General features: G+C 35.3%; 1 protein-coding gene across 1 annotated transcript in view; it reads right to left on the bottom strand.

The window, feature by feature from the left end:
- The window catches only part of TNKS (tankyrase), a 187,270-nt gene that overhangs the window by 65,052 nt on the left and 102,089 nt on the right, over nt 1–20,129 (bottom strand). The window contains exon 6 of the mRNA XM_017535741.2: nt 515–609. Coding sequence (XP_017391230.1) covers nt 515–609 — 95 coding nt within the window. The remainder of the gene's footprint in view (nt 1–514; nt 610–20,129) is intronic.

The following is a 20,129-nucleotide window of genomic DNA, read 5'->3' as shown; positions in this document are numbered from 1 at the left end:
ATTGGTAAAATAAATGACATAACTGCTTTCTTGGTTCCCACTCATATCCCTCTCACATCAACCTTATAGGTTTTCTGTTTAGATGTCCAAGATTTCATCAAAAAAAAAATTGATATTGTATATTTATGATTTTGGTTTATCAATAAAAAATGATCCTTTACTATCTGCTGAATCTGAGAGCTATGAGACTGGATTTTCATAATTTTCAATTTGTTTTATTTATCTAAAATGCAATTTAAAAGTTGAAAAACAATAACTGCAATAAAGATACACATTTCAACTTCAAGTAACAGTACTGTGATAAAATTAAACTGATTTGGGAAATTATTATGAGAAGTATCCTTAATTAAGTAGGTACATGAAAAGAAAGCCTGAAATTAGAGTTGTGAACATTCTTAAAATGTTATATAAACCATAACAAATAGGATATATAACTTTGGTGCTTTAAAAGTTTAGAGTATCAGACAAAAAAAAAAAAAAAAACCATTGAAAGGAAGTAAACTGATAGACCTACCCTTTGTCTTTTGCATGAACATCAGCACCATGCTGAAGAAGAAGCTGAACTATTCGAACTCTGTTGTAGCCCGCTGCTAGATGTAAAGGAGTCGACTAGAAAAGAAAAAGAAAAACACATCCTCTCTTCAGGTAAAAATAAATCCTTGCTTTGCTATTTCAGATTTAAACACAATGAAAGTTGACACAAAAATACTGTGTTGAAATGCCAAAAATTCACATTTCATAACTTAATGAGAGATAATCCACTGTCCTCAGGAGTCAATTCTAACATTAATGCCATCCATCTATTTCCCTTACTTATTTTCAAGGCCATTAGTAATCAAACCTTACCCTACCTGTTCTACATGATTTCCTATTTCTTTCCAACATGAAACATTCTCACTGTGCTAAGAAGAAACAGCATGGCTCATGTTTCCTATAACTGGAAACACTCTTCCTTATCCTACTTAAATCCTGTCCTCCTTTCAAGTTCTAACTTTTAAATTCCAATTCTACCATAAAACCTTATCTAAAGTTCAAGCTCTCAAAATGTATTTAACAGGAAAGATTGAAAAACACCCCTAAAAAACAATTTGAACAAACTTTAGTGGAAACAAAAAGGACAATGGACGTTATTCATTCTGTATGGCTGGCCAGTAATGGTCAAAACTAATTTACTATACTGGGTGTGATGAAATATACCAAGGTAGTATTTAATTCTTCTGTTTTATGTACCACATATACAGTATAAACACAAGAGAAGAATACAGTTTCTTCCCAGCTTATTTCTGCCACATTATAATTTGAGTCAAGTTATTAGAAGGTTCTCTGGTAAAATTTAATATGGTAATTAAAATAATCAAACTTCTCCTCACCTTTTTTTAAAGAAATAACTTCATTTTAATTAAAAACTTCTCTGCAACCATAGCAATTTTCCATCTTTGCTAATTTAAAGTTTAAATACCGTAACAGTTTTTTCATACAGGCTCTAATATATTTTAATGCATTCCCTTTCATTTTTCCTGTCTTCTACTTGGGGTCTTGGGATTTAATAAGATTCTTAATTTACTTCTTCACCTATTCCAAATGTGAAGATACAAAAGAATTACTAAATATTATACTATCTGTTACTGCTTTCAAGATATTTCATACATTTTACATATTCTGTCAGTCTCTAAGTTTAGAAAATATTTTGAACAACGCACAGCTATCAATGAGGAGGCCATTTAGATTAGAAGAGTCCTGAATAAGAAGTCAGGAAACCTGATTACATTCCTGATCTTATGAAACCCAGTGAAAGTCATGGTACTCATGTGTCTCAGCTTCTTCATGTGTAAAATAGAGATAAAAACACTCATCCTCGCTCTCTGAAAAACTTGTGAAAATACAGTATACTTTCACATACTGGTGGTTAATTGTAGTCTGAAAATATTAGGTGGAAAATTTCAGAAATAAACAATTCATAAGTTTTAAGCTGAGCACCACCCTAAGCAGCCTGATGAAATCCCATCTTGGATAGGAATCATCCCTTCCTCCAGCATATCTAATGCTGAGGATGCTACCTATTAGTTACTTAGTAGCCATCTCAGGTATAAGATCAAAAAACCATATACAGGATTTGGTACTATCTGAGGCTTCAGGCATCTACTGGGCTCTTGAAACATATCCCCTGAAGATAAGGGAAAACTGTAAAGTTTTCTGCCATATGGAAACACGTTTTTTGTTTTGCTTTGTTGAGATGGAGTCTTGCTCTGCTACCCAGGCTGCAGTACAGTTGCTCGATCTCAGCTCACTGCAACCTCCACCTCCCAGCTTCAAGCGATTTTCCTGTTTCAGACTCCGAGTAGCAGGGATTACAGGAATACATCACCATGCCCAGCTAATGTTTGTATTTTTTAGTAGGGATGGGGGTTTACCATGTTGGCCAGGGTGGTCTGGAACTCCTGACCTCAAGTGATCCATCCGCCTCCAGCTCCCAAAGTGCTGGGATTACAGGAGTAAGCCATAGAGCTTTTTAAAAATGTAAAATGCCACACAAAAATAGGCAATTAAAATTTTTGTATCATCAAACATGTCCAGCTAAGTTTCTGCTTTCAGATACATGCCAAATGTTACTGCAAATGATACTTTCAGGGACTATCAACCTTCTTTCAGGACTCTTACTTCACCTTCATTTCAGAGAGACACTTTTGCTGGATAATGAAATTTAGTTAACTTTTTTCCTTCCTTTTCCTTCCTTTAGGGAGGTTGTACCACTCTCCTCTGTCTTGCTTGGTTTCAAGACTAGAAGTCTGTTATCTTTATCTTTGTTCCTTTGTACATGTGTTTTTTCCCCTCTGGATACTTTAGTATTTTCTCTTTATCACTGACTTTATGCAATTTGATTATGATGTGCCTTGGTATAGCTTGTGTGTGTGTGTGTGTATATACGCACATATGCATGCATGCCCACAATTGGAGCTTGCTGTGCTTCTTAGACCTGTATAGTTTTCAATACATTCGGAAAAATTTTAGCTATTATTTCATCAAATATTTTTTCTGCTCCCTCTCCTATTATTCTCAACACTAGGGACTTCAATTACACAAATATTAGGTTAATTTTTCAAGGCTTGCTTTTAGGCTTTGGTAGACAGGGCCAGAGCAGCCTTTAGTGCAGGACAAATTTTCCCCTACTACTGAGGCATTACCCTTTTATGATATTTGGTGAATTATAAGGGTTTTTTACTCCGGCTAGTGGCCACAGAAACTATTACAGACTCTGTGTGAATTCCTAGGCTTGTTATCTCTAATCCTTCTGTGTGGTTCTTTGTTAATCAGAACTTAGCTGAAGACTGTAAGGGGACCCCCCATGAGGATCTCCCTTTCCTGGCCCACTGCCTTGCTAATTCTCACCACCTTAGTCTCCCCAAACTCCCAATTTCATCTCCTCAACTCAAGGAGACCATCAAGTTCCTCCTGGTTTTCCTCTCCTTGTGTTAAGGCCTGGAAATTCTTTGGAGGCAGTGAGCTGGAGCTGTTACCCTATCTTGGGAATAATTACCATGTACTGCCTGAATGCTCGATGTCTGAAAACCATTGTTTCATATATTTTGTCTATTTTTCTTAGATTTCAGGAAGCAAGGTAAATCTAGCCCCTCTTACTCTATCTTGGCCCACTTTTATGACTGAATTGGACTTTACATTGAAGTTTGAAAACTTCCTCTACAGGCAATGACTGCTTTGGAGGACTGGTCAGTAAGTCAGCAAGCTGGTATAGCACATAGCTAATATTTAATATTACTTAAAAAGGGTCACATCTTTCTTGCTTATGAACAAAAAGATTCTCCTTTTTCATATTATCTTTTACATAATGTACTTTGTATAAAATTGATTCAATAACTTTCATTTCTTATTCCCGAAAGTGAACAAAGTTCCCAAGTGAATGAATACATATGAAAACCTACCGTTTATTTAAAAGGGCAAAACATAAAAAAATTTAACTAGTCTACCTTTGCCTACCAGATGAGAAAAAAAAAAATTAACTAGTTTTCAGATTTAAAAAAATCATTTAATTGTATGATTAACAATGCTTTGAAAATGGTAATATATTTAGTTTTTAATAACTGAAATTTATATAACTCAAATAAATTAGAAGGCTCTGTAATTAAGACAGAAAGTGATAGGAAGTCCGAAATAAAGTGGCTGTGAAAAAATGGAGTTGAGGGGTGAGTTTTCAAAAACTATTAAGAAGCAGAATTGATAGAATCTGACAAGTGACTGATTTAGTTAGTGAGAGACATAGTAGTTTCTAGTTTGGAAACGTCAATGACAGAAGAACAAAAGAAAAAAAAGAAGGGAGTGGAAGGGAAAGGAGGAGAGCCCAGAGGGAAATTATTTCAGGTCTGGGTTTACTGAATTTAAAGTGATATGATACCCCAGTGGTAATGTCAGAGAGAGAAAGTTACATATATGGGACTAGAATTCAGAAGAGGTTAAGGCAAAAAAACAAAACAAACAAAAAAAACTGGTCATCACTGGCATTCACCTAAAATATCTGAATTTCTACCACGTATCTGACACCATGTTAAGTGCTAGGGATAGCACTGCAAATAAGGAAAGCAAAATCAATATTTTGCCTTACGGATCTTCTTCTTTCTCAAAATCACACAAAATGTGATTCTCTAAAGGAAATACATATAAATGAATTCTTTATTCAGAAGGACAAAAGATGAGGAAACAGAAGTCTACATTTTGAGGAGTCAAGTCACTAGCGAAAGCAGCCAATAGAATATAAATGCTGTGGATGTGGACAAACCCCAGAGAAGGGGAGTTCAGGACACCCAGGAAGGCAGGAGGATGCTCATCTAAACCACTCTAGAGGCAAGAAGAGGGAAACAGGGTCAGGGAAGATTCTCAGAAAAAACAATTTCCAAGCTGAGACTTTGGATAAACAGAATCACTGAGGCAAAAGAATAAGAAACTTTATTCCAGGTTGTGTGAAGAATCCATGTTAATATTCAGTGGACAAGGTATATTTGAGAAACTTAAGAAAAATTCAGTGGCTAAGTGTAGCGTATGAGATTGGGGAGAGCCTAAGAATGAGACATCACTGAAAGACTTGAAGCAGAAAATTACTTAAGATTAGAATCTTCGAAAGATCACTTTAGTTACTACATGGAGAATAAAATTGAAGAGAGCAAGCAAACTCTATGGTAGGAAGGCCTGAACAGAAGGGTACACAACTAATCCAAGACAGAAATAATGACACTGTCAGCAAAGTGGCAGCAGCATCTAAGTAGGAGTAGCTGAGCTATAAGAGTGGTGAATTCACAGGAAGAGTGAGTGCAGAAAAAGCTGGGTGAGACTTTCCAAGTCATCATTCCAATGTGAATGCTAACCCTGCAACTTATATAGCATCACTAGAAGGCACATAAAATTAAATAAGATGCATGTAATAAATTTGAGAAAATGGCAGACTGCAAAGAGAAAAAGAACAGACAAATTGAGAAAAAAAGGATGATTTGAGCAAGCTCATGCTACAAAAAGCCCTGAGGTTTTTCAAATTTCAGGAAAAAAGGAATTTACAACTGCTATTTACCAAATGCTATCTCCTGAAGCAAAGCAAAAAATACCACATACCCTTGGATTAAACTTCATGAATAATTACCACGTAGTGCCAAATTTATATCTCAACTGCCAAATGGCAAAGCAATGGTAAAAGTAATTTTCTAATTGCTAGGATAATTAACAGTATAATTTCTGTTTTGGATAAATAAGGCAGCCCCATTTGTAAAATACTCACACACGTTACTAGATAATTTGATGATGGTTTTAAACTAGTAAACACATTTAGGACACCCACATACACAGGACAGCAATCATCGCCAGTTTGTACACCTCTGATTTATTCTAAAAACAGACGTTTCTGTTAGGAACATTTTACAAGACAAACATGTAAAGTGGTAAATTATGGAATAAATGCAAATACAAAAACTATCCAAATATTATTCTGCTGTTAGAGAAATGTTACCACTGGTATTTTCATGTTATAAGATGTTAACAGAGAAAAAAAATTCTTATTTAAGGAACTCCCATAAATCAAAGATCTCTTCTTGGATTCAGGCTATTAAGAAAAAACAAACTTTAATTTGTCCATCTTTGCCTTTTATGATAGAGATTTGCAGTGCAGTATAAAGCACTTAAGTTAGTTTTAACTTTTTTTATACAACCATACATATAAGGCATAGCTAAAATAGTGACAACTGAAAAGCCTTTTGCAAAGCTGTAGTTTCGACATAAGTCCAGGAAGCATGGTATGAGAAAATGAACAAAGGCTTTCAAGTCTTGGTTTTGCTTTCTGGCTTTGGAAATTTTACCAGGTATTTGTGTGAATTTCTTAATGTCTCTGAGTCTTGGCTTCCAATATCTGTGACGTGGGAATTGTAATCCCTATCACCCAGGAATGTCTTATAGATTAAAGGTAACTGTACAAAGCACATAATACAGTTTTTATCATACTGGAAAAACTCAACAAATAATAGTTATTATTTATCATCATCTTATTAAGTAGTTTATGTACTTGAGATTTTTTTTTTTCTTCCTCATTCTAAAAATCAACTTTTAGATACGGGGGCCATGTGCAGGTTTGTTACATGAGTATACTGCACCCAGGTAGTGGGCAGAGTACCCAATAGGTAGTTTGTTCTTTAACCTGCACCACCCCCCTTTAGTAGTCCACAATGTCTATTGTTCCCATGTTTATGTCCATGTATGCTTAATGTTTAGCTCACATTTATAAGTGAGAACGTGTGGTATTTAGTTTTCTGTTCCTACATTAATTCCTTTGGGTTCATGGCCTCTGGCTACATTCATATTGCTGCAAAGGGCATGAATTTCATTCTTTTTTAGGGTTGTGTAGTATTCCATGGTGTATATGCACCACATTTTCTTTACTCAATCCACCACTGATAGGCACATAGGTTGATTCCATGTCTTTTCTATTGTGAGTGGCATGGCAATGAACATACAAACTCCATGTGTCTTTTTGGTATGATAATCTATTTTCCTTTGGGTATATACCCAGTAATGGGATTGCTGGGCCTAATGGTAGTTCTAAGTTGAGAAATTCCCAAATTGCATTCCGCAGTGTACAAGCATTACTTTTTCTCTACAACTCTGCCAGTATCTACTGTTTTCTCACTTTTTAATAACAGCCATTCTGAGTGGTGTGAGACGGAATCTCATTGTGGTTTAGAGTTGTATTTCTCTGATGCTTAGCAATGATGAGCATTTTTTTCATACGTGTGTTGGCTGGTCGTATGTCTTATTTTGAAAAGTGTCTGTTCATGTCCTTTTCCTATTTTTTGATGGGGTTGTTTTTTTGCTTTGAATTAAGTTCCTTTTGTATTCTGGATATTAGGCCTTTGTCAGATGCATAGTTTATGAATATTTTCTCCCATTCTGTAGATTGTCTGTTTACTCTGCTGGTAGTTTCTTTTGCTGTGCAGAAGCTCTTTAGGTCCAACTTGTCAATTTTAATTTTTATTGCAACTGCTTTTGGAGACTTAGTCAAAAATGCTTGCCAAGGCTGATGCTGACAACAGGATCTACTAGATTTTTCTCTAGAATTTGTATAGTTTTAGGTTTTATAATTAAATTCTTAATCCATCCTGAGTTAACTTTTGTATATGATAAAAGGTAAGGATCTCATTTCATTCTTCTGCATGTGGCTAGCCAGTTATCCCAACACCATTTATTGAATAGGGAGTCCTTTTCCCATTACTTGTTTTTGTTGAATTTGTCGAAGATCAGATGATTATAGGTATGTGACTTTATTTCTGAGCTTCCTATTCCATTCCATCCGTCTGTGTGTCTGTTTTTATACCAGTGCCATGCTGTTTTCTTTATTGTGGCCTGACAGTATTATTTGAATTTGGATAGTGTGATGCCTCTGGCTGTTTTTGCTTAGGACCACTTTGGCTATTTGGGCTCTTCTTTGACTCCATATGATTTTCAGAATAGTTTTTTCTAATTCGTTGAAGAATGATGTTCACTGTTGGATAGGAATAGCATTGAACCTGTAAACTGCTTTGGGCAGCATGCCCATTTTAATGATATTGAGTTTTCCAATCCATGAACATGGAATATTTTCCCATTTGTTTGTTTCCATTGTTTATATCATCTCTGATTTCTTTCAGCAGTGTTTTATGGTTTTCCTTGTAGAGGTCTTTCATCTCTCTGGATAGCTATATCTTCAGGTATTTCATTTTCTTTGTGGCTACTGTAAATGGGATTGTGCTCTTGATTTGACTCTCAGCCTGGATGCTGTTGACATACAGAAATGTTACTGATTTTTGTACATAGATTTTATATACTAAAACCTTGCTAAAGTTGTTTATCAGTTTCAGCAGACTTTTGGTGGAGTCTTTAGGTTTTTTAAAACTTAGAATAAAATCATAGAATCAGTGAAGAGAGGTAGTTTGACTTGGTTTGTCTGTTTGTTTGTTTGTTTTCTATCTGGATGCCTTTTATTTCTTTTTCTTGCCTGATTGCTTTGGTTAGAACTTCCTCATATTAGTTACTTAATGGTCATTTATCAGTCCTTACCTTATCTGACCTATTAGCATTATTTGGTATCACTGATAACTTCTTCCTCCTTAAAATGTTTTCCTCCTTGGCATCTAGTACACCACACTGCTCGTTTTCCTCCTACCTAGCTGCTTACCCCTTCTCAGTCCTTGCTGGTTGCTTTTCATTCTCTTGACATTGGAGTACTCCAGGAGTCTTATCTTTAGCCTCTTTTCTACATTGTCTAACTCATTCCTTTGGTGATCTCACGCAGTCTTGTAGCTTTAAACAGCACCCATGAACTGACACTCCCCAATTACATGTCCGGCCTAGTCCTCTTTGCTAACTTTCATACTCTGGAGGTTACTGGTTACTATATGGAATAAATGACATAAAATCATGTGCCATAATCCAACTGCCTATGTGACATCACTTATGATATGTGTGAGACATCTCATGCTTTTCTGTGTCTAAAATGGAGCCCCTCCTAGTGCTTCTCTTGAAACATGATGCAGAAATTCCTGTTAATGACAACCCAATCCTTTTAGTTACTCTAGCCAAAAACTCTGGGAGTCTTTCTTGAGTCCCATCTTTTATCCATATACTATGCTCACGCCATCAGACTATTTCTCTTGGCTATAACTCCAAAATATATCTAGAATCCAATCACTCCTCAGTACATCTATTGTCACCCAACTTGGTGACAGTATCCACGCTCAGCTGGTTGGTCACAACAGCCTTCTACTAGGTCTCCTTGCTTCCCCTTAGAGTAACACAACATGACAGCAGAGCAATCCTGTTAGAATCTAAGTTACATTATCTAAGACATACCAGTCTTCTGCTCAAAATCTTCCAATGGGTCCTCATCTCACTCTAAGAACAAACTGAAGTCTTTGTAATGCTCTAGAAGGCTGTAAACAATCTCCCCCATTATGTCCCACCCCACAACTTTCTGCCCACCTTTTTCATTCCACTCCACTTCATGCAACTCAAATGCTACATTATCAGTTAGCTGGAACCACTGAGAATTAAAGTAACTTCCAAAAAAATTAAAAGTAACAAAATATAAGTATTTAATTTCACACATGACTTCTTAATAAATCCAAACAATGATGGAAGGTAAAATGTTCCTAAGGATTAATATTAGAATAAAAAATTCTTATGGATACATAATGCAGCTATCTGCTTTGGAAGACCTATATAACTGTTATGTGCCTAGAATATAAAAATTCAATTTCTACATCTTTTTTTCCCCACTGAGCAATAAAATTATGACAACTATCAGTATGTCCAGATGTACTGCTATATATTTAATCCAAATGAAATTTTAGCATTTACATTTTAATATAAAATATATGTTGTTATCATACAGATGACTGCTGGGTACAGAAAAAAAGGTTTCCTTGGTCTGATAGTGCTGGGGAAGCTTTTCAAGTTGTAACTACCATTTAGACAGAAGAGCCTAGCATCTAGCTCACCTTTCACCTAAAAGCATGAAACATAAATATTAATTTTTAATTTCTTAGGATTATTATTATTATTGAACAAGATTTTTAAATGAGATTTCAAAATACCACTCAAGTAGCTGGGACTACAGGCGTGTGCCACCAAGCTCGACTAATTTTTGCATTTTTAGTAGAGATAAAGTTTCACCATGTTGGTCAGGCTGGTTGCGAACTCCTGACCTCAAGTGATCCACCTGCCTTGGCCTCCCAAAGTGCTGGGATTACAGGTGTGAACCACCACATTGGGCCTGGACAATACTTTTTGCAAAAAAAAAAAAAAAAATTGGTCCTAAAAACACTTACCACAATCTTTTACCGTTACACATGTTCCAAAATAATAAGTTATTTACTTAATATGTCTGTCTTCGAATTCACTGTAAGTTCACTGAGAAAAGAAAATATATCTTAATTTTATGTTTTAAAGATTTAACATAGCACCTCATATAGTAGGGTATTAAAAAGAAAGAATGAACGAGCGTTATTGTCAACTTTTGATTTATGTTGCCAAAAGTCAAGAGAGGACAAGAATAATCCAAGATGGTGAATTTAAATTTTTGTGAAAGATTTACACTGACATTTCAATACAAGCATGTGTGATGTTTGATGCATTTTCTAAGAAAGAATAAAATCACAAATGTCAAACTATAAGTCCTCAGAGAGCTGTCTAAACGGTGACACAGAGTGTATCCATTTTTCTTTAAGATGAAGATCCAGTTTGGCCTAGACCAACTCCTTTGGGACTTTCTAGATTACCATGACTAACTTTTCCTGGTTTTCCCATTATTTTCCTGATCCTAGGAAACCCACTGATCTCAGCAAACAAAGACGGTTGGTCACCCTTCCTTAGCCAGACAATGTAAATCAATTTCTTTGTTTCTGGATCTCACCTGAATGAGAAAACTGTGTGTGTGCTTGTGCATGCACTATCAGGTGTCATATTGTACTCTACTTTTACTAGTAAGAATGGTGAATGTACCAACAGTTTTGTAAGTACTACCTCTCTGAACTCATGTGTCCTACATACCATATTTTTAATTTTTTTTAACTTCCTGTATCTTCCTGTGTCTAGGTCTGGCTTCACAAATAAAGTATTATATATGTACTTTCCCAGTTTAACCAGCCTCAGTATGAGTTACTTCACATTTATTCACTATCCTCTCCCCAATAGCTCCTTTTTAAATTATAAAATACATTCCCTCTAAAAATTGAAACAGTAGAGAAAATACTATAATGCAAATGTTTCTATTTTTCCCTCCAGCCAAAGAAGCCCTCTTCTCAAATGTAATCACTGTTTACAGTTGCACAACGATCATTTCAGGTATTTTTCCATGTATATGAACATGTGTTTGTTTTTCCTGAGTTCTTTTTGTTGCTGTTTTTTTCCCCATACAAATAGGATTGTTATTATATTCTATGATTAGTTTCTTCCTTCTTAATATTAGTACATATCTGCCTTATTCTTTGTAATAGCTGTACAGTAGTTCTGCTGTGTGGATATACCATAATTATTTATTCATTGACTATAGATAGATATTAATGTTCTACTTTTGCTGTCTTATCAAAACATACTTCATTTGAATCTATCATTTGGTTAAGATAAATCAGTATTTCCGTTCTAAAAATAAAATATTACATTAGCCATTAAAACAAAATTCTTACAAAAATACAATAAACACATAATCAGCTTTATTAAATTTCTATCAGGCACAGAGACATGATTAAACTGCTAAGAAACTAAGAAGCAAAGAGCTTAGTAGCTCTTTCAGATAGTGATATTTAGATGAGAACCTAAACAAATTAAAAGCTGGAGAATTGATATAGGCATGAGGCCATGGAAATAAATATATTTCATTCCTGATGACTGTCTTTCAAAGGGATTTTTAAGTAGTACCATAATGAAGATCCGGCAGTCTTGTTGAAGTTACTTAACTCTTGATGATACTAGAATGATAATTTAAAAGAGAAACTTTGTGGAAAATAAATATTGATAAACAAAGTGAGATGAAAGAAAAAAGCTATTTTACTCACTTCTTTCTCAAAACGTATGACTCCTCTGACTTGCCTCTTCTGCAGATGACATATGACTAGATTCTCTAATAGTATTATGTTTTCTCTCCTATCACGAGTCTTTCCCTCTGGTCCTGGACCTCTTGGTCAGTGGTTCCTTTAAGCACGGTTCTTAGAGCTAAACATATCTAACTACAGATATAGTCTCATCACGTGGACCATGGCATGATACTTACTCCTAAAACCTAAGGCTGTTTAACATATTAATATATCTTCAATTCACAGTCTTTGTAACAGGGGAGTTGGGTGACAACTGGGCTGGCTTTACAGCAACAAGGGTGCAGCTGGAGACAGTTATCCTAAGTGAACTAATGCAGGAAGAGCAAACCAAACACCACAGGTTCTCGCTTATATGTGGGAGCTAAACAGTGAATACACATGATCACAAAGATGAGAACAATAGGCACTGGGGCTCCATGAGTGGGGAGTGGGCTGGATGGCTGCCTACTGGGTACTACGCTCACTACCTTGGTGACGGGATCATTCATAAACCGAACCTCAGCAACACACAATTTATCCAAGCAACAAACCTGTAAATGGACCTACCCCTGAACCTAAAATAAAATTAGGGGAGGTAAAAAAGAATCAGATGAAGGGACAGGAGGAACAAGATAGAAAAAAAAGACATGTAGGATGCAATCAAATTTTTTATATCTGAGATGCTGTAAAATGAAGTACAAAAATTCATTAGTTGGAAGGTGGCTCTATATGCAGAAAACTGTTCAATTGTTTTGACTTTGATAAAAGATCTTCAATCTGTAGTGAGTGTAAGCCACTGTCCAGTACAAGATGTAGAAAACTGAAAACATAAGCAATGACTAAATAAAATAACATAGGAGATATAAAAAAATTTTAAATACAAATACTTTATTAAAAATAGCCAAAATTTGGGCATTTTTCTATGTACTAAGCACTTTTCTAAGTGCGTTATATGTATTAACATGTTTACACAGCAACTACCTTAGCTAGAAACTACTATTACTTCCATACAGTAAATGAGGAAACTAAGGAACAGGGGGATTAACACAGCAAGCTGAAAGCAGAGTCAGGAGTCAAATCTCAGCAGTCTGACTTTGAAACTCTCATTCTGCCTTTCTAATTTTCCTTTGTGTGGGGCTCAGGTTTTAGATAGAATGTTCAGAAATAGATTAATACGACTGAGGGGCAAGAATTACTCTTGTCAGCCAGGGATCTCCTTGGTTCTGACAACTTGAGCATTCTGACCCATAGGTCAGTATACATTAAATCCTACCAATAACGACAAGGTGACTGTTCCATTGGATGAGCACCCCAGAAATGTGAGACTCCTTAATAATAGAAGCTGCCTAAAAATAGTTACATATAGCAGGACAAGGAAGGATAACAATATTGAAAGTGGAGAGAATGATTGATTTTCTCCTTCCTAGTGCAGGATTTTTCTAGATATCTCTAACAGTCACTTGGTCTCCTCTTGAACTCAACTCCTCTGCCCCAGTTGCTTCAACAGACTACCTTCTTGGTCACACTCTGGTTGGTCAATATCCCTTCTTAAAATTTGACACCCTAAATTGAGCACTAAATCCAAATATGGTCTGATCTAAACCAGCGAGCTCTCTCTCTCTCTTCAGCAGAACCTGTCAGAGCTATCCTAGTGAAGGTTCTAACACTACATTGGGAGGTTGAACTAAGTCCTCATCCTAAATAAGGTTCTGTGATTCCTAGACACATTACATGAACAGAGATAAAATAACAATTTATACTTCATAGCCTCAGAAAGGATGTTCTTCCAAAGCAACAGATGCACTCATCTTTAGGAAGCCATTTTAAAAGCTACAGAATTTATGAAATATAAAACAAGGTTTCTATAATTCGAGAGCCATAAATAATAAAAACTATTTATTTATTTATTTACTTACTTATTTATTCCCAGGTTCAAACAATTCTCCTGCCTCAGCCTCTGAGTAGTTAGGATTACAGGCGTCCACCACCATGCCCAGTTAATTTTTGTATTTTTAGTAGAGACCGGGTTTTCATGTTGGCCAGGCTGGTCTTGAACTCCTGACCTCAAATGATCCACCCGCTACAGCCTCCCAATGTGCTGGGATTACAGGTGTGAGCCACTATGCCCAACCAAAAATTTATTTTTAAAGTGAGAATAGAAAGAACTAGCTTTATTTTAAGTGTATGTATTAGGAAGAGAAAGAAAAGAGAAGGGAGAAGAACATACAAGATTGAATGGAAAATCCATAGGGTAATCTTTATGAGAATAAAGCTGTGAATGCCAACTTAATTCAATTTTAACTCAACATTATCATTGTGGAATCTTCAAGGGCATTCTTCGGCGGCCAGCAATTTGTGTTTCTCTTTTCCAGCCTCAGAATCAGCAGAAGAATTAAAACGTGTGGTGAAAATGAGTTTCTTGCAACCTCGCACATGGTTTGTGTGAACAAAAATGCTTAGTACTCTCAAGGTGCAACATTAGGTTTTCATCAGCTAATGAGAAACAGCTGGTAGATTTTATAAAAAGAAAAAAAATCCAAAGTTTCTTGGTCTGATAGTAATTTGATGTTTTATACTTCATAAAAGGAGAAAAATTTTCACACTACCCAAACTACACATAAATTCCTTTTTGTAGCTAATATTTGCAATATTAGGTTTTCATATCTAAGCATCAAAGATTCTAAGTAATAGACAACAGACGACTTCTTGAAAGAAGAAACCAGTTGTACTGATCAGCATTTAATGATTACACAGGAGGGAATCAGTCCACCTTAGATCATTAGATAGTCATTTTAACCTCAAACTGGGAAAGTGACAAATTCCTTCAGCCAATTTTAATCTGGTTAAGTGCTCTAGATTCTGAAGATAAACTATCACCTCAGAGGTCCTTAAGTGATAAGGTCCTTGTTACTTTTGCATGTGTATAATGAATGGGGGAGCCAAAAACAGCCAGGAGCAGAGATCTCTACTTCTGTTCCCTGCCCACAGCCTTCTCTCCCAATTCTAATGGGTATTGAACACTCTTTGAAAGTAGGAGATTATTTTGTGGGGCATTTTTATAATATTCAAGAATAGGGTATTATCATGTTTCTATTAAGAAATTAAAGCATTTTTATTAAAAATTATATTTAGAATTGGTCTATTTCCAAATTTACTAGTTTAGTTATCCAAATATGCATTTCAAGTGATTATGCATGGTATTTCTAGTCCTTTTTAAAGCTTTACTATTGATGCCATTCTTAGTAGAGAAAAATGTTTCTTTAAACTAGTCACTGAAAACATTGTTTAAAAAGGCAGAATAATATGAAGATCTCTGATACTTTTAGAAATGTTTTCATAATATAATCCTAATTTAACTGAATGAGATGAGTGAATGTATTAATATGCATGCGTGTGAGAGTCACACACAGAGAGAAGCAAGCTTGAGTGATAATCTCTTTAAAAAGGGTGGAAAAGGCAGTGATAAAGAAAAAATAACCATGTTTATTGTTTGAATGTTTAGTAATCCTCTAAAATTTATGGTGAAGTCCCTCAATATGATAGCACTTGGAGACACTGTCTTTGTGAGGTATTATGGCTTGGATGAGGTCATAAGGGTGGGAACCTCATGATGAGATCCGTTCCCTTCTAAGTACAGACATGAAAAAGCTTGCTCACCAGAAACTGACCATGTTGGAACCTAAACCTTAGACTTCAGAGCCTCTAGAACTATGAGATATAAATTCCTGTTGTTTAAGCTACCCTGTCAATCCTAGCTGACTAAGACACTAGAAATGGTATACAATGAATTAAGAAATAGTTTACATTGGTTTTATATTGTGGCTAAACAACTGTTTTAATAATACCAAATCAAAGTTACAGATAATTTCAGAATTCTTAAATCCATAATTAACTCATGACTCTCTTTTTTGCCACTTTCTCATCAGGCTGGAAGAATTTCCTGAAATTAGACTTCTGTTTGCACCTAAGCAAATCTTCTTTACACAATATAGTCTTTTACTTAAAGAACTTTTTGAGAATACTCTACTGTCAAATGATATTAACTGAAGAGTCTGTTCAAGCCAAAGGGTAGTGAAATCATAATCATTACAGAGATATTTTAAAATATCTTCATGTAATATTTAACACATAAAACATGTAAGTTATAAAGCATAGTATTCAAACACCATCCAGCACCCATTCAATTGGAGAACTGGGACGTCGGCAATACCACAGAAGCTATCTTGGGTGCATCTTCCTACTCTTTTTCCTTTGCCACTCTGAGACATGGATGTTTTTCCAGCTACTGCTGTAGTTATAATCCACTCAACTAATGTAAAGTTTGGTTTACTTGTAGAGGCAGAAAAAACACTTTAAACTTCAATTCTAACAATTTTAAAAACAGATGCTGAAGTGTCATACTTGTAATTTGGCTTCTAAATAAAATTTTAATAATGACTTATATCCAAAGGATTTAGTACCAACTACCTTCCAGTGTCTTGAGCAGTCTAAAGTGGGAAACAGCAGGAAATCTGTGCTTCTGGATATAAGGGCAGGACAATCCAAAGCTACGACGGTGGCTAAACAGAGGTAAACGGACAACTAAGTTTTATCATTTTGCTGCTTTTTAACACTGTGGTCGGTCCCCTACAAATTCATTTCTCCAACAGAGAAAACAGCACAGTTCGTATGGGTACTAATTACCCTTACCAGTAGATACGTCAAGCTTGACAAAATAGAGATTGTTTTAGTAGAAGCAATTCCCTAATGAAAAATTAAAAAAGACATTTTCAAACCCTTATTGGTACAAAATGAATATACATAAGCAAAAAGATTTTATACAATATATCCCAATGTAAGTAGGCAAGAAAACTTCTCTAAGGGATTTTGGCGCTACAGTAAGGCATGCATTGCTCAGCAAGATGTACGGAAGAAGTGATTTGATTACATATACAATAACCCTAAAGTATTTGAAGAGTTCCCCAATGCAGACTTACTGCATTTTGACCTTCTTGTAATCTCAAGTAACAGCTGAACTAGGATCTATAAAAGTTGGAAATTTAAAACTGGTATGACCTTTTATCTACCAAGATTTGGCAAGAATGAAGAATGATAAAAGTCACTGTATGTCAGGGGGAGCCAGATATGTGCCCCCAGGTAATGCTAACACTTTCTTTCTTAAAGGGGAAGGGGACTCTACATAAACTTTATTGCAGATACCATGAAGGTCCTCTCCAGTGTGAGGCTACAGTCTCTTATGAAATTTAATTCTGCATTATGGGTAATTGCTACTAACTCTGCTGAAAAATAAGTAACAAAATATAATCTTGAAACGTTAGAGTCAAAAGGTATGTTAGAGCTCACATGGCCCAATCTTTCATTTTTTTAGGCTAAAAAAATTAAGAACTTAAAGATATAATAAAACTTGCCATAAACACATGGCTAATAACAGTTGAAACCTGAAATCTGGTCTTCTAGCTTCAAGTTCCTGCTTTTTCCCACAATACCATGACCTCAAAAGATGCACATAAAATTATGTTTTTGTATTCCAAGGGAGAAAAATACTTAAATTGTAAGATATAAATTCAAAGGAACTGAACATATCTAAAGATGTAATTATATTTGGGAAGATATTTTAAATTCTTCACTTATTCTTCCAAGTAGTTATGAAAGAATCATTTTCAGTAACCTATCTGAAAAAAAGATGCAATCTTTCTTGCCCAATAGATAATAAGCATTGAGTTTTATTTTATTTTAGTCAAATATTTCAGTTATCTATTACTATATAACAAACTACCCCAACAGTGGTGAGTTACCTGGGCAGGTCTTCAGCTCTGTGTGGCATAAGCTATGGTGCTAGGATGGCTAATGTCACCCTAAGGATGGATTTGGGACTCAGATGGGGTTAAATTGTCTAGGACGTGTGGATAGTTAGAATCTTTAAGAAGCTTTCATGGGAGCTCAAGTGGGTCTGCTGGCCAGGGGCCTCAGTTCTTCACATGGACCTCATCACATGGCTGCTTGGGCTGCCTCATGTCATGGCAGCGCAGTTCCAAGAAGAAGAATTACAAAAAAAAGAAACTAGTGGCTGCCAGGCCAACTCAGGAGCTTGTCCTGAAAAGGACAGAGTACCACTTGTGCATTATTTTATTCAAAGCAGTCCCAGGCTGAGCTCAGAATCAATGTGGCAGTGAACTAGACTAGGGCATGCATAATAAAAGGTGTGGTTTACTGAGACATCTCCAAAGTAACAACCTACCACATAAAGATTGTTAGAATCCTAGCCAAATACACTACGGAGAAAAGTTATACTGAGGGAGGGGGCTACTGATTAAGAATAATGAGAAACTCTACAACCTAAAACTTAAATGTAGATACAAAGAATTACACTAATCCTACATCTTTCTTGGTCTTCATTGGATAGGCTTTATGGAATTCCATATATGGCACTATTTTCAGCCTGATATTAATTTTTAATCAACATGTGTTTACAAATGGGCATATATCTCAAGAATGTATTTCTGAGTTTATAAGCTGCTAATTTAAACAAATTTATTGATTAAATGTGACTCTGGGTGAAAGAGGGGAAGGCCAAGCTCCAACTGAATTAATTCAATCATATGCTTTGTAGATAACTGGCAATCTATAACTTATTTTATCCAAAGCCACCTGGGACAGAGCTTGGATAATGAGGACATTTAAGGGGAGAAAAGGGGCACACTGGAGTACTTAAAATTATGTAAGTGTCCATTCTAGATACATTTGAAAGTTTTGAAACAAATTATCAGATCTAATTTACTAAAGGTTACAGTGTGCTACAAACTGTGCTAGGTACACTGACCACATTATTTCACTTAATCTTCTCAAGTGCCTCGTGGAATGGGTATGGTTATTTCCATTTATGAATGAGTAAATTAAAAACTCTAGAGCCATAGATACACACTTGGGAAGCAGAAGAACTATGAATAGAACCCAGTCCTTCTGACCTTATAGTCTATTTGCCCTATCACAGTTTGTCTATGCTATCTTCAAGGTACAGCACTAAATTCTACTTTATTTCTGATTGATTTTCTTTTGAAAGTAATTTTCAAACACTTCACTTTTCTCTGTTTCCAGTCTTCTCCATTATTAACTATTTGGAAGCAAATATTTACAGAAAGTTGACATTTAAAGAAATCCTTCAGTTAATTTTTTCTGAATTAAAATCATGTTCTTCTAATTACCTGTTCATCTAAATTTCTGGTTTCTTACAGAAGGGTATATTAATACTAAAGCCTCAAAAATAAAAGGGCCGGGAAATCAGCACTTTATAACTGTATCACAGCAAAAGGAATATTGTATCATCTTACTGCATTAGCTTCAATGTCCTCCATAATGTCTTAATCATTTTACCAATTTTTGAGCTCCCTGTGAACCAGTACCACCAACCATATGGTTACCTCCCATAGCACTAAGCACAGTGACCTACACATGATAGGTATTAAGTGTTGGTGGAATGAATGAATGAAAGGAGCAGAAGGAAATCTGAAATACTCAAAATTAGACTGGAAATACTATTTTAAAAGCACCTATAAAATATTGGTTACTTTCAATTATTTAGTGACATATAATCATAGCAATAGTAGGCACTTAGATATATTCAAAGATACATATTATTTCTATTTGGGACTATGTGCAATAATCCCTAACCCCTACCAATTGCTTAAGATGAGGAGTGGATAAATTTAGGACAATTTATTTTAGAAGGGAATAAAGACAGTTAGGAAAGGAGAATAACACAGAGAGGAACCACAAAGAATTCTTAAAAGAGTTGACGGTTGGACTAATTGTATTCGAATATATATTTTCATTTATTATAAAAGGCATCCTTATAAAAATTAACACTGGAAAACAAGAGAATATTACCACCTTAAACTTAGACATCAAACAAGGCCAGAACATGTGGATAACTGCTAACAGAACATCTGATACTGATATAAAACACTGTAAAGGGAGATTAAAGGTCAAGAAATCCAAGTTTGAAAATATAGGAATAAAGAATTCTAGAAAGGGAACAAT

This window comes from Cebus imitator, unplaced genomic scaffold (genome assembly GCF_001604975.1).
Source record: "Cebus imitator isolate Cc_AM_T3 unplaced genomic scaffold, Cebus_imitator-1.0 Scaffold5, whole genome shotgun sequence".
Classification (NCBI taxonomy): Eukaryota; Metazoa; Chordata; class Mammalia; order Primates; family Cebidae; genus Cebus; species Cebus imitator.
Note: the sequence above shows the minus strand (reverse complement) of the source record. Positions and strands in the feature narration are given on the sequence as shown.